We start from the raw sequence: 14,065 nt of genomic DNA on the forward strand, positions 1-14,065 counted from the left end.
AGTAATATTTGTAATCTTTAAAAAAAATAAATTGATTTTGATGGAGAGAAAATAAATACAGCTTTGTGCTACTGAAGGGGACCTCCTGGCAGCTGTGCTTTAGCTGGCAGGGGATGTGAATTTATGCACACCAATATATATAGTGGAAGACTTATTACTAGCTGTTTATATACAGTATAAGTTAGCCACCTGCTCTAAGAACCTTAAAAGTATCATAAATTACTTTCTAAATTAATATACCAATTTAAATTAAGATATATATTTTTACACAGAGCAACTTATTACATTTCAATATTACCCTGAAGTATTCTGAGGGCAATCATTTAATTTCCATTGCAAAAATACTTTCCAAAATAAAAGAGATACATGCATGGCTTTACTTATTCTCTAAAAATCCCCTCAGACATCTGGCCTATGTGAACTCTTGCGCTTCCAATAGGAAGGCCTCTTGGGAATGATTATGATCACTTGAAGGAAATATAATGCATATACATCTTGAAGAGAGTTTAGTTCCTAGTTGCTGACCTCATGCTAGCTGGTATATGCCCAACCACAGATGTCCACTATCCTGGAAATAACAAGCAGTTGGATATTATATACTCTGGTCACCCTTCAAAACCAAAAGTAACATTTAACTACTTTTCATTATGCATAGACTGACATTATTCATAATAATGGTCTCTTCATGAGCTTATAGGTCTATGTAGTAATAAATTTTGAAGTAAAATTCCTTTAACAATAAAAATATTTATAGTTCTTTTTCTCCCAGAAAAAAAATATTAGTAAATCAATCATTACTTTGAATTCAATAAGCATAATTATCACTATGCCTTGTGCACCATATGACAAAAAACTTCATAGAGTTATAGATATACTTATTTTATATGTATATATAATATATAAAATCTCAACATCTGTTTTCAGGAATAAAATGAAAACAAGAACATGATACAGCTTTAATTTTTCCAATTGAATCTTCTTCAGGGCACAGTTTTTGGCTTTCTAATTCTTTTTTTTTTTTTTTTTCATTAAAATAAGAATTTAGGATACTTAAGTTGCTGGTGGAAAAATTCTAAATAGTAATGTTTTGTAAATTTTTTTTTTAAAAAACATAGATAAGATATAAGCTTTATTGCTTGTACTTACATACTACATGCTTTATTTGGAGGATATAAGGCAAGGGAGTCTTTTGCCTAGGATATCTTCAGTAGACACACTACTGTGAAGGCAATAAAATTAATTATTCATAAATAGAATACTATCAACCTGTCTGCCTCACAATTTTTTTCAAAACTCAAATCACCTTTCCATCTACTGCCTAGACCTTTGCATAAGGATTCTCCAGCTGTTTTCAAAATCTCCGGATAATTGCTGTGGCAGATCTGGAAATAAACAAGGACAATATTGTTCATAGAAAGCTACTCACTGAGGATTTGACATAGTATGTGAACACAGTAATGAGATAAATGAATCCTCTCAAAATGAGACTAGCAATATAAAATTGTTGCAGAAGCATGTTTCCCTTTCCTCAAAAAGTAGGGCATTTGTCTATAGATTCACTGATATGTCACTGAAACTACTGGGAAAACTTTAAAGAAGGAAACAGCAAACTTTTCAAAGATAATATTAGGTGGTTACACTTGCCAAAGAGGTGAATCCTTTTAAACAGTAATTTTAATTCTTCCTTTGCCTTTAAGAGACTGTTCTCAGTTTCACGAGGGCCAGCTATAAATGCTAGGTTTCTGATCTACCTAAAAGTTATGTTTGTTTCCCTGCTTCCTTAAGGAAAGGCTCAAAGTGCAGTTTTCCTTTTAAAACTAAACAAACCAACTCTTGTAACACAAGTCCCACTCTTAGTAGCCAAATTTAGTATTCACACTGCTGGTTCTTTTTGGAAAATGGTGTCATATGAATATTTTACTACCAAGGAAGAAATATGGTTTGTTGGATTGATAAATGAATTTTATTGTGAATTCTGAATGCAATATGTGCGGTGCACATTTCATGTGTGTGCACATGTGTACGTGCACTTGGGAGAAGAACAAGTCATTTAGCTTTGTATTGAAATTCAGGTATCAGGTTTATTCGACTTGCACACTTGTCCTCTTCACAGTACTCATCTCTCTTTTCCTAGTCTGCTCCTTTCTCTCAGTGCTGAGCTTAGATGTCAATTCTTCAGGAAGGTTCCAGAATGCTTCTCCTTGTTCCATAATCATTACAGTTACAAGCATTTATTTAATATGATTAGTAAACTGTAAATGCCATGTTGGCCAGAATATTTTCTGATTATCCACTGCTGTATTTCCAGAGTTTGTTGGGTAGTGTGGGCTCTTACATACTTATTGGAAAAAAAGAAGGAAGGAAAGAAAGCAGAACTTCATTCCTCTGATAGTTTATTGAAATCACTTAAATGTTTGATTCTGTCATTTCCTCTTTAGTTGATTTGGGAGAAATCTGTGTTCTTTCTAAAGCATGAATTTCTCCTCATTTCCTGTGAATCTTGAAGTACTTTGAACTTTGTAAAGTTTTATGCATGGAAGAAATATATTTCCACTGTGGTAATTAATCAGAGTTGGATATATTACAATAAAATAATTTCTATGATAGCCAAACAGTAAGATATTGTTGACTTAAATTTCAGTGATCCCATGAGTCATACTCAGAGATACACCCACCTCCTGGCTTCCCATTAACATAAAATAAATTCTGATGTAGAAAATCACATTTGTTATACTGAACCTGTGATGGCCCTTACATTTTTGTACTATTTCTTAAGGAATCTCTAATAATAATGATAAAATGGAAATATTAAGGCATTGCCCAGATCTGTTAACAACAATTTGTTTTAGAGCTTATTCCCCAAAATGGATGAACTGATCTTTCTGTTTCTCTACGCATTTTTAAAATGTTCTGGCACTCTCTTTAGTTCACTATCTGGATGCACAGAAAACTTACAGTTCCTTTGTTGTGAATGGACTTAATTTTCAACGTGTCTGTTAGTGTTAGCTTTAAAAGTACCTGACTTTAACATAGACTCTCAGCCCAAATGATCATTGTTTGGATGTCATAAAGATTTTGCTGCTATTTTATAATGGGCAGACCTCTGATAGAAAGAGGGGGATGTCTAGAGGAGAGAGATTACACAAAATGATTTCAGGGTAGAGAAAAGTGTCTTTTGCCTTCCTCCCAGTGGTGAAATGAACTGAGCTCAACATAGGCAGTAGTATCATTTCTCGGTTCAGTCACATGGAATGAGTCTACATTATTTGGGTGAAGAGCTTTTAAACAAAGCAATATTAAATTAAGAAAGAAGTCTTGCTTCTTTTCACAATAATTCATTTGAAATATTTATGCATGGATGATAATACATAATAATTGATAATAAATTCTAAAACCCTATGTTTGACTATATATTAGATACTAATCTTAATGAAGAAACCGATGAAGTTTTTATTCTCTTACTTTTCAATATGAATTAGGAAAATGTCAGATATGATTATGGGCTACTTTGTATTTTGAGCCCTCCAGCAGAGCAGAAAGGGTGCTGGTACTTTTCCATCTGTTTAGAAATAGAAATGAAGAAGTATTAAAGGTTTCAAAGAAAATAGTATCTTAAAACAATCCGTTTTATATCAACATTATTTTTCAGCAAAACTTCGAGAATCCTGCTTTGATCCAGGCAATATAATGAATGGTACCAGACTTGGAATGGATTATAAATTAGGGTCAACGGTCACTTATTACTGTGATGCTGGATATGTTCTTCAAGGTTATTCGACTCTCACTTGTATCATGGGAGATGATGGAAGACCTGGATGGAATAGAGCCTTACCAAGTTGTCATGGTAAGACACATTGTTTTTTTGTTTTTTGTTTTGTTTTTTTTGTTTGTTTGTTTTGTTTTGTTTTGCTGAGTTTATACTATTAGATAGAATCAGGAAATATTTAAAGCCATTTCTATATTTTTAAAAACCAATCACTTAACATACAAGCCATGCAGAGATTTTTATCAGGGATTTTTAAATTGGATTCATTAAAGAAATGGTTTTGGCAAAGAGCTGATATTCCCGGGTGTCTCTAACACACTGCACGCATTATTGTAGGCAAGCTTTCCGAGCATAAGGGTATTGCCTGTTCTATTCTGTGTTCAAGACTTAGAGGTATGCCTGAAAAGATTAGGTGCTCAGAAGATATTGGCTGAGTAAATGAAGAATGAACACACTGAAAGTGACATTTCAACAAAATAGAGAAATGCAGTGACTTAAATATTATCAAGAACTGGTGATAAATCTTTATCCAAACTACACATTTCTCCTCAAAATTAAGGTTGCCTAAAAGTGACAGACATGTTAGAGCTTCTGAGGCAGCTCTAGCAGCAGGGGGAAGGCTCAAGGACACAGTAAAATGGAGGAAGACCTAAAGTTAGTTTCAAAACAAAATATCAGATATGCAAGTTGCCATACTTACCACAGCTAGAGTTGGTATGGACCAGTGCATTAGATTCAGTTTGATGCAGGAATTGACAGTGATCATAACCAGGAAAAGAATGTTGATCTTAGAAAATGTTTTAGGAAAAATATATTCAAGGGGAAGAGACTTAATGTTTTTGAGATTAAGGAAGTTCCTAAGGAGCACCAGAAACAAAGACATCATCCTCACATAGAGAGTGGAATTTGCTAAACGTTTAGCCACAGTAAATGAATAGCCCATTCAGAAATTTGAAAAGTTGATCCAGTGAACACTATGGGAGTCCTCAGTTAACAGTGGAGCAGGTTGTGATGATGGTGGTTCATGAATATATATTTCTGGATAAATATCAGGAGGATTTTCCAAAACAAGGACCAGTTTGCCACTTCATGGAACTAGTGACCTGTGGCCTTTCCAAAATCCGTGTCTGAGTGTTAAAAAGAAAGTCCAACACAGAGGTTTAAAAATTACTTTAATGAAAAACAGAGCATTCTAAAATAAAGCAATGTATATAGATCAATTGCAGACCATGGGAAATTTTATTTCAAGCTTTTGAAAATGGATTTTATAATTAAATAAAATTATATTGCATGTTAAAAATCATATGCCTGCATACAACTTTATGAGGATATACAGTGGAAAAAAAAAAAGGTTCAGTAAGGAGAGAGAAACAATGATATCACTATGGAAAGTTACCACAGACTCCCTAGTCAGCTGAATGATCCTAAAGCATTGTACAAAATTGACATGAGATGATATCATCTAGGGCAAAGTTTCCAAACTATGGGTCACTACCAGTGAGTCATAAAATCAATTCACTGGGTCATGACCAGCATCTTAATAATTGCAATAATGTTGAATAAAATAAAAGATAAATACATAAAAAGAAGAGAAAAATATTATAATTCAAAGAACATAGTAAGGATAAACATCATTTTGTGGAACATTCTCAGCTTTATATAGAAAGAGATAAGTAAAATACAATGAATATACCCATGTGGTGTGTGTGGGGGTGTACATATACATGTAGATGTGTATGTGTATATTTGCAATGAAATAATGTATGTTTCTTACTATGAATTTCAGTGAAAAAAAGCAACAATTTTGATATGATGATTAAAATTATGGATTTTTGGTGTCTGTTACACACAGTAATTTTTCCTCAATTTCCTAATAATGTTTTTGCGTATTAGAATATATGTGTATGCTATCTGACTTACACAGGCCATTTAACTTCTCTAGAGTCTCTCATCTCTAAAATGGGATAATTGAAATTCTTTACTTCAAAATGTTGTAATAAGAAATAAAGAAAAGGTACATATCTATTAAATGATCATTCTGTTAATAACAGAACAGCCAGTTAATTCTTGAAGTGATGGTTTCATCTGTCAGAGGATAAAGGGCATAAAAGGAGAAATATACTTTGGGCTTAATTATACCAAAGAGAAAAAAAAATAATCGATGGCAGGAAAGTTTATAGAAAGCCTAAGATAAAGAGGGATGATAGTCTTAAAATTCAGAGCAATGCAAAAGAGAAATCTGTATATAGCCAGAAAATTCATTAAAATAACATGGAAAATTTCCAGGAGCCAAACAAGAAATAACCAAAATCCTGACAGAGAAAAACCAAAGGACATAGAAAACCATAGATCAAAAGGATAGGTGTTAATCACCGGGGTAAAGTATTAAATATATGCTTTTCAATGACTTACTGAAAGAGACAGCAGCACCAGGGTATAGTATGCATTCACTAAGAATATGCCTTGCCTAAAGTAATCTGTTTCTTTCCAATAGGTTTCTATATTGATAGGTCATAGAAATATTAATTTCAGCATGGAATATGTCATAATATATACAAATAGTCCTTCTGAACCAAAATATTTCATGGAATCAATTATAGCCTAATTAAGTATATTTCAGGTTGGTTGAATAGTCATATCTATAGGCAAAGCAGAGGGAAGAGTAGACCTGGGTTCAATTCCTCTTACTACATCATCTGCAAGCCAAACCTTGATTTTTAGATCACTAAAATTGGATAATTGTTTTTAACTCAATAAGTTATTGTGAAGATTCAATTAATCACAATACATACAGAGGGTCTAGTAAATGTACCAGTAAATACTGGCATATAAATACACGTGATTTTTTTAAATTTTATTTATTTATTCATGAGAGGCACAGAGAGAGAAAGAGAGGTGAAGACATAGGCAGGGGGAGAAGCAGGCTCCATGCAGGAAGCCCGATGTGGGACTTGTTCCCAGGACTCCAGGATCATGACCTGAGCCAAAGGCAGATGCTCAACCGCTGAGCCACCCAGGTGTCCCTATTTTCAAAGTGTTCTAAAAAGAATCTCAGCAATGGAAACATGCATTGCACTTTGCATTACATGTTATCTTTTAGTGGAACTAGTATTTTTCTGTCATTTTAACATTAAATCTGTTATTAATGTTAATAAATGGATATACATTCGCTCCTAAAAATAACACAAATATTTAGTATTTTTAAAATTTCTTAAGAAAGAAAATCTTCACTATCAATTGAGTTGGATACAACTAGACTTTTACCCATAATGCCAAGATATTATGGAAAACAAAGTTATTCCATAAGAATCTATGATATACAAAAAATCAAGATACATTCATGTTAAAATTATGACCACAATTGATAATTTCTAGTATAGGAGACCGGAAAAAAAGGCCCATGTTTTAGAACCAAATATATTTAACTATAACCAATGATTTAAAAACAAAAGAAAAAATCTTACACAATTTGTTTGGTGTATCTAAGCATGAGATAATATTGTATAATTTGTAAGGTTGTTAGGAGAAATATATCAAATAACTTATTTAAAACATTTGGTTCTGGGGGCACTTGACTGACTTAGTTGGTAGAACATGCAACTCTTAATCTTGGGGTCATGAGTTCAAGTCCCATATTGTGCCTAGAGCTTACTATAAAAATATAAATAAATAAAATATAAAAAATAAATAAATAATACAAACATTTGGTTCTGAAGCTGTTACTGTCTCATACTAAGGAGAGCTTAATATATTTTAGTTTCTTGATCAGGTTCACATGTATCTGTTTTCCCTCATAGTAATTATACAGAAATCCAAAATATACAGAATTGGCTGACTTTCAGATTTAATAATTTAGTACTTTGAAAGCCAAAATTAGTGGGTAAAGCATGTACAATTGAGCCAGAGGATTTGTTGTTCATAAGGATAAATTTTTAATTAAGTTAAATTTTTTTGCATTTTTTATCGAAGTAAAGTATACATGTGATAACTAAGAAAATAATATAATATAATTTGCCATTTAAAGATTTAAAGCAATGATCACCTGCTCTATACCCCCACCCTATTCTGCTATTCCTTAGCTGAGTCTTCTAGTAATATCTCTTTCTCTTCAGTATTCCAGATTACTTTTGTGTGCCTCTATTTTAAATTTCATTAATTTTGAAAATTAGGTTGTCAGGATCTGCTACTGTTTATTTTGTCTTACCATGCAGTAAAATGATAAAAAATTTAGTTCTTAAAACAACTGTCTCTGAGAACATAGGCAGGAAATTTAGACTGATGGATAGCCTTTGCTTTAGAGTGTGTAAATATGGAGTTGGCAATTAGACCATGATCTCTAAGTGCCAAAATACAGAAAGCTTTTTATTTTATTTTTTACATAAAAGTAAACAGCAACATGACCATACTTTGTAAACTCTTGAAATGTGGTATTTTGCTTTTTATTATAATATTTCACTCTGGAAGCTCATAAAATCTTTGGCTGCATATAACTTTTTAGCATTCAACGCATTAATTTATACAAGCAGACTTTTCATAAATATTTTTAACCTGAACTGAACCATAAGAATTTACAAAGTTTGTCTGTTTTAGAAGATAGTTTTTTTTTTAAATCTTGGTTTTAGATTTGTACATTTTAAATCTGAAGAAAATAGTTTCAAGAGCTTATGTTGAACACTGGGAAATTGTATTTGTCAGAAGTAGATCCAAAATGATAATATCCTGTGGTAAGTCTTGCTCAGTGATGAGAAACCCTGCAGTTTATCTCATGAGAATGTCACATGTATTAAATGATAGCAGAACAGAATATCCGTACCTGCAATTCAGTTTGTGATCAAAAAATAAAAGTGTGTTTGGAAAATAATTTCTTCTCTTCCTCTTTTTCACACTTTGAAAAGTATCTATTGGAACTCTGTGTTACTTTAATGATCTAGGGACACATTGGATTAAAGTGGAAGTCCTATTGTTCTTATCCATAAAATGACTCAATATTATGTAAAGGTAACAAAACACAAATAGTGACAGATTCTCTATTTTTCCCTTAGTATTCATTACTTGATTTATTTTATCTAATGCCGTTGTAGTTGTTTAGGTAAACACACCGCTGCCCTGATGTAGGGCACCAGCTATCTCTTAGCCTCTTTCCTGGCTAGATTTCTCTTTCCCATGTTTCCTGATAAAATCTCTTAGGAACATAACAAAGTAATCTGTCAAACATATGTCTGTTTGGGGCTTGAGGGTGGCTCAGTTGGTTGAGCATCTGATTCTTGATTTTGGCTCAGGTCATGCTCTCTAGGTCATGGCATTGAGCCCTGTGTCAGACTCTGCACTCAGCCCAAGAGTCTGGGGTTCTCTCTCTTTCTCTCCTTCTGACCTTTTCCCTGCTCACACACATACTCTCTCTAAATAAATATACAAGTAAATAAAATCTTCTTAAAAAGTAAAAAATATATATATAAAAACATATATCAAATTATATCAAAATCCACCATTGGCTTTCTAAATCCAAAGAAACTCCACAGATCTTATAATATGAAGTTCTATTTAATCTGCCTATATATACTGTGACCTCTTTACTATTCTCCTTCTCTACTAAACTCTTTGGGCAACAAAGGCCTAGATGTTTCTTGAAAGTCCCGTGCACATTTCTGCCTCAGGGCTTTTGCACTTGCTATCCTTTCTGTGTGAATACTTTTTCTCCAGCATTCTGATGAAGCTCTCAGATTTCCTTTAGGCATATGATCACTTGTCTAATTAACAGAAAAACATTCCCGTTTACCTGCCCCTTGCTCCCTAAAGCTTCCAGGATGGAATCCTATATCTAAAGTTGAAGCAATAGACCCTCTGTAAAGATATCTCTGGTGTGTGTGGAGCCCCAGTTATTTTAAAACCTTAGAACTTTGAAAGGTAAATCATTAAATTTTAGAATACTAGCCATAGTACTAATACAATATTTTTTTAATTGAGGTATAATTGACATATATAATTGACACACAACATTATATTTGTTTTAGGTATATAACATAATGATTTTATATTTGTATATATTGTGAAGTGACCACCACAATAAGTATAGTTAACAGCCATACAGTTTATAATTTTTTTCTTATGATAAGTAATTTTAAGATCTACTCTCTTAGCAACTTTCGAATATGCAAGACAGTATTATTAACTATATCATTGTACTCTACATTACATTCCCATGACTTATTTCTTTTATAACTGGATCGTTGCAGTTTTCTTGATCTTTTCCATGCTACGGCATACAGTGAGCATTCAATTGATAGTTAATTATAATAATAAAACCCTAAGAATAAATATATTTGTACTGTTCAATAATCAATTATTTTCAAGAACAGATGGTATCACACATTCCTTTTTTTCAGGCATTCAAAAGTACCAATTATATGCCTGGTCCTGCACTAACTACAAATTCAATATGGTTCTTGCCCTTACAGAATTTATAATCAGATGAGATAAAGACAGGTAAGGTTCACTACTAGAAATAAAAACAGAGTGTTGTGAGCACAGCATGGAGGTACACCTGACCTAATTACAAAAGAGAGATCAGGGAAGTCTTCCTTATGAAAGTGACACATGAACTGAGTCTTAAAAATATAAATAAGAAGGAACCAGGTGAGGTACAAGACATAAGGAGCTGGTGTGTTTCACCCTTAGGGTTGAACATTTATAAACATGTAGAAGCTAGAGCAAACCAGGGAAAGTAGACAGAATTTCAAGCAGCACAACAGGACAAGCCCATAGAGAGGACTGATAAAAGATAATAACTTATCTGTGTTTAGAACAGTTTGAGGTTTTGTACACATTTATTTTATGCCTTACTACAACACCATGAATTAAGGACTACTGATATTCTCACTTTACAGATAAGGAAACTAAGACACAAAGACAGGTTCAGTTACTTGCTCAAAGTCATAGTTGCCTACCAGTCATGTTTTGGAGTCCAGGCTTACTCACTGCCCTATAGGTAGGTTGATTAATTCTACAAATGACCTTGCATTGATCTTTTTGTGTCTCTGGAGTCTAACAATTATGGCATGTCACAAATGGTTAAATGTTTCATGAATGGATGCATGGCATCAAAAATAAGTGGTGATATTTTGGGTTCTCCACTTAATTCTGAACTCTTCCTCCAAGCTACATATGAGAATTAAGAGAAGGTATTCCTACCAATGATTAATGAACATATTCATCTGAAATACATTTTTGGATTTCCTTTGAAACAGAACTTTACAAAGAATGCAAATACCCTAACAGATATAGTCAGTGTTAGTTCTTTGGAACATCTGCACCATTATTTTCAATCCCTTTGTTTTTCTCATGCTAATGTAAGTCCTAGATTTTAGGGAGAAAAAAAGATTAAGTAACTCAGGCACTGATAACTCTAAGTCTGTCCAAAGTACATACACGTGAGTGCTAAGATTAGACATCTAGTTTTCATCTGGCACCATTCATTTTTCAACTTCCAACTCTGTGTGGAATGATAAAAGCTCTTAAAAGGAGAACCCTTTTGCATTATCAACTGATGAGAAAGTTCAAAACAAACAAACTAAAAAATAAAAAGTTTATTTTATAACTATAGCTCTCCAACTTTATAGTTAATCTCTCATTAGTAACCTCATATGACCTTTTAATTAAATCATATTGCTTTAGTGCATGAAGAAGTAGATAACTCAACTTTTATTCCAGATCTTCTGCTTAAATGATATTGCTTGCCTTGGGCTATTCTCTTATTCCAAATGTCCTTGAGGTCTATAAAATTTTTTTTTTTTGATATTTGAAACAAGTCTAGAGTCCCATTGCATTATAAATGCATATAGACATTATGTAATCTAATATGCTGAGCCATTTAGCATTTGATGCCATTTAAATATGTGATATAATTAAAGGATGTAGATGAAAGATTCATAAAACAAAAGCCTAGTGGTAAATTATTTCTGAGTATCATCAAATATCTGCCTTTCATTAGCTACACAGGAATTTTGTTCACAGACATCGTATAGAGATTATGTATCAGAGCCATGCTCTACAAAGAAGTATGATGTATTTTCTATTTTTTTTTAAGTAGGCCCTAAGGCCCATTCAGGGTCTTTAACTTATGATCCCAAGATCAAGAGTTACATACTACCAACTGAGCCAGCCAGGTGCCCCAAATCTATTTTCTATTTTAAAAACTTAAAGTAGTTTGAGGAGCACCTGGGTTGCTCAGTGGTTGAGCATCTAACTGGTTCAGGTCATGGTCCCGAGGTCCTGAGATCGAGTTGTGCATTAGGCTCCCCCCAGGCGGAGCCCACTTCTTCCTCTGCCTATGTCTCTACCTCTCTTTGTGTCTCTCATGAATAAATAAATAAAATCTTTTAAAAAATAAAAATAAATAAAAATAAAAACTTAAAATAGTATTCAGATAAAACTGAGGCATGTTTCCTTTTCATATGGGGGTAGGGGGTGGGTAGTAGTATTTAAAATGAAATGGAAAGGGAAGCTAATGTGATTGAGCACCTGCTATTTCCAGGCACTCTTACTTACATTATCACTCCAGTTGGCCTCCTGCATGCTAGTCTAGAGAATCATTAACATTGTTATAAATAAATCCCTGCTGCTATGAATTCTGGAGCTACTATGTAGAGTCCCCTATGTAAGAAGCAATTTGTTTGCAAATCAATGCCTATAATTCAGAGCATATTTTCTTGTGACCACTGACTTGGAGCTCATATTTAAACCATTTTTATTTTTTCTGCCTTTGGCACTTCAGCCACTATGCCATGTCTCCAGATGAGAAGTTGCTTGGCCTCTCATTGTGCTAAAAACCCCTGCTCTCTACCACCATATAGTTTATATTTAAGTCAAACTTCAAACATGCCTCCCTAATGTGTCACCAGTTTTTACGGAAAAATAATTTACTTATGCATGAAATTGAGTCAACTCAGAAATTCCCTCCCTACAGATAGAGTATATAAGAGTAACTATTCATAAGCATGTTGAAACTCAAATTGTATTAAGGAATGGTATTAAGAGAATAAGACAACATATCGAAGGATAGTTAAATCTTTATTTCTACTGGAGAAACAAATATCCTACTAAAAAAATAAATCTACAAAACCTAGAAAGAATGAAAGTGGATTTATTATTGAATAAGCATATTTGGAATATAATGAACATTGCAGACTGTCTATGAAAAATGCTACAAAGACCAGACCAAATCTTATACAAATTTATAAAGAACAAATAACTCTTCTTTTATCTCTTTGAGAGACACACTGATGTATCTTGTCTCTGTATACCTTATGACTCTACTTTGTAAGAATCCCTAGTCAACTTCTAAAGTAGGTTTCCAGAAGGCCAGCAGTCTTGTACTATAAAATCAAAAGATTAGGCCTATTATGTTTTAAAAGAGGCACCCTAAAGGAGGTTACCACTTCCCTCCCCTTTATTAAACAGAAAATTTCATTCTACACTACATTCAGCCAGTGAGCCATTCACTTCAAGATATACACATAAAAGGAGACAATACAGAGATCTCTGTGCAATAGGGAATTTGGTTCTTAATCCCAATTCCCCAAAGCAGTCAGTTAGACTGAACTATCTGGGAGAGTTAGTGAGTAAATCCAAACGATACTGAAGTTCTAAATAGCTTCAAGCCTAAGCCAACCCCCAAGATAAGGGTTTTCTCCCCACATTCTTAATTTGAGTTTTAGGACTTTTCTGATTCAGGGAAGAATTGATATGTTAGGAAGAGAGACAAAAGAGCAAGAAGGAAAGGATACTTCAATGCATCTAATATTCTCCAGATCTACATAGGCCAAAGCAATAATCTCTGAGCCAAGCCCCTTAAGAAAAGGAGAAGACAAAAAATTACGAGGGTAAAAAGAGGTCATTTGGGAGGAATCTAATTAAAATAGGATTCATCATCACACAAAAAAGAAACCCATCCTAAAAATATCTTTTTAGGTGTACAAAATATATTATATAATATAAATATATAAAATACAATAAAGTACATAGACTATGAAAGAGACACTGATTATATTGAAACACAGTTGTCCAAGTACTTAAAATTTATAATTAAAAAAACAAATTTTGATGTAATAATATACTACTTCCTAATTATTGCCTTAAATTGTAAGTTCTATCAAATCTGATAACTACTCTGTCATAAGCACAAATAATATTTTGAGGTATCTGCAACAGTTATAGTGTGATATAAAACATCTGGGGACACCTGGATGGCTCAGTCCATTAAGCAGCAGCCTTTAGCTCAGATCATGATCTTAGGCTCCTGGG

The 14,065-nt window shown here is 33.2% G+C and overlaps 1 protein-coding gene across 2 annotated transcripts in view; it reads left to right on the forward strand.

The window, feature by feature from the left end:
* CSMD3 (CUB and Sushi multiple domains 3) overlaps window positions 1–14,065 on the forward strand; it is a 1,174,336-nt gene that overhangs the window by 914,157 nt on the left and 246,114 nt on the right. For both annotated transcript variants that reach the window (XM_072734033.1, XM_072734032.1), the window contains one exon: window positions 3,650–3,844. In XM_072734033.1, coding sequence (XP_072590134.1) covers window positions 3,650–3,844 — 195 coding nt within the window. The remainder of the gene's footprint in view (window positions 1–3,649; window positions 3,845–14,065) is intronic.

The sequence above is a fragment of the Vulpes vulpes genome, chromosome 13 (genome assembly GCF_048418805.1).
Source record: "Vulpes vulpes isolate BD-2025 chromosome 13, VulVul3, whole genome shotgun sequence".
Taxonomy (NCBI): Eukaryota; Metazoa; Chordata; class Mammalia; order Carnivora; family Canidae; genus Vulpes; species Vulpes vulpes.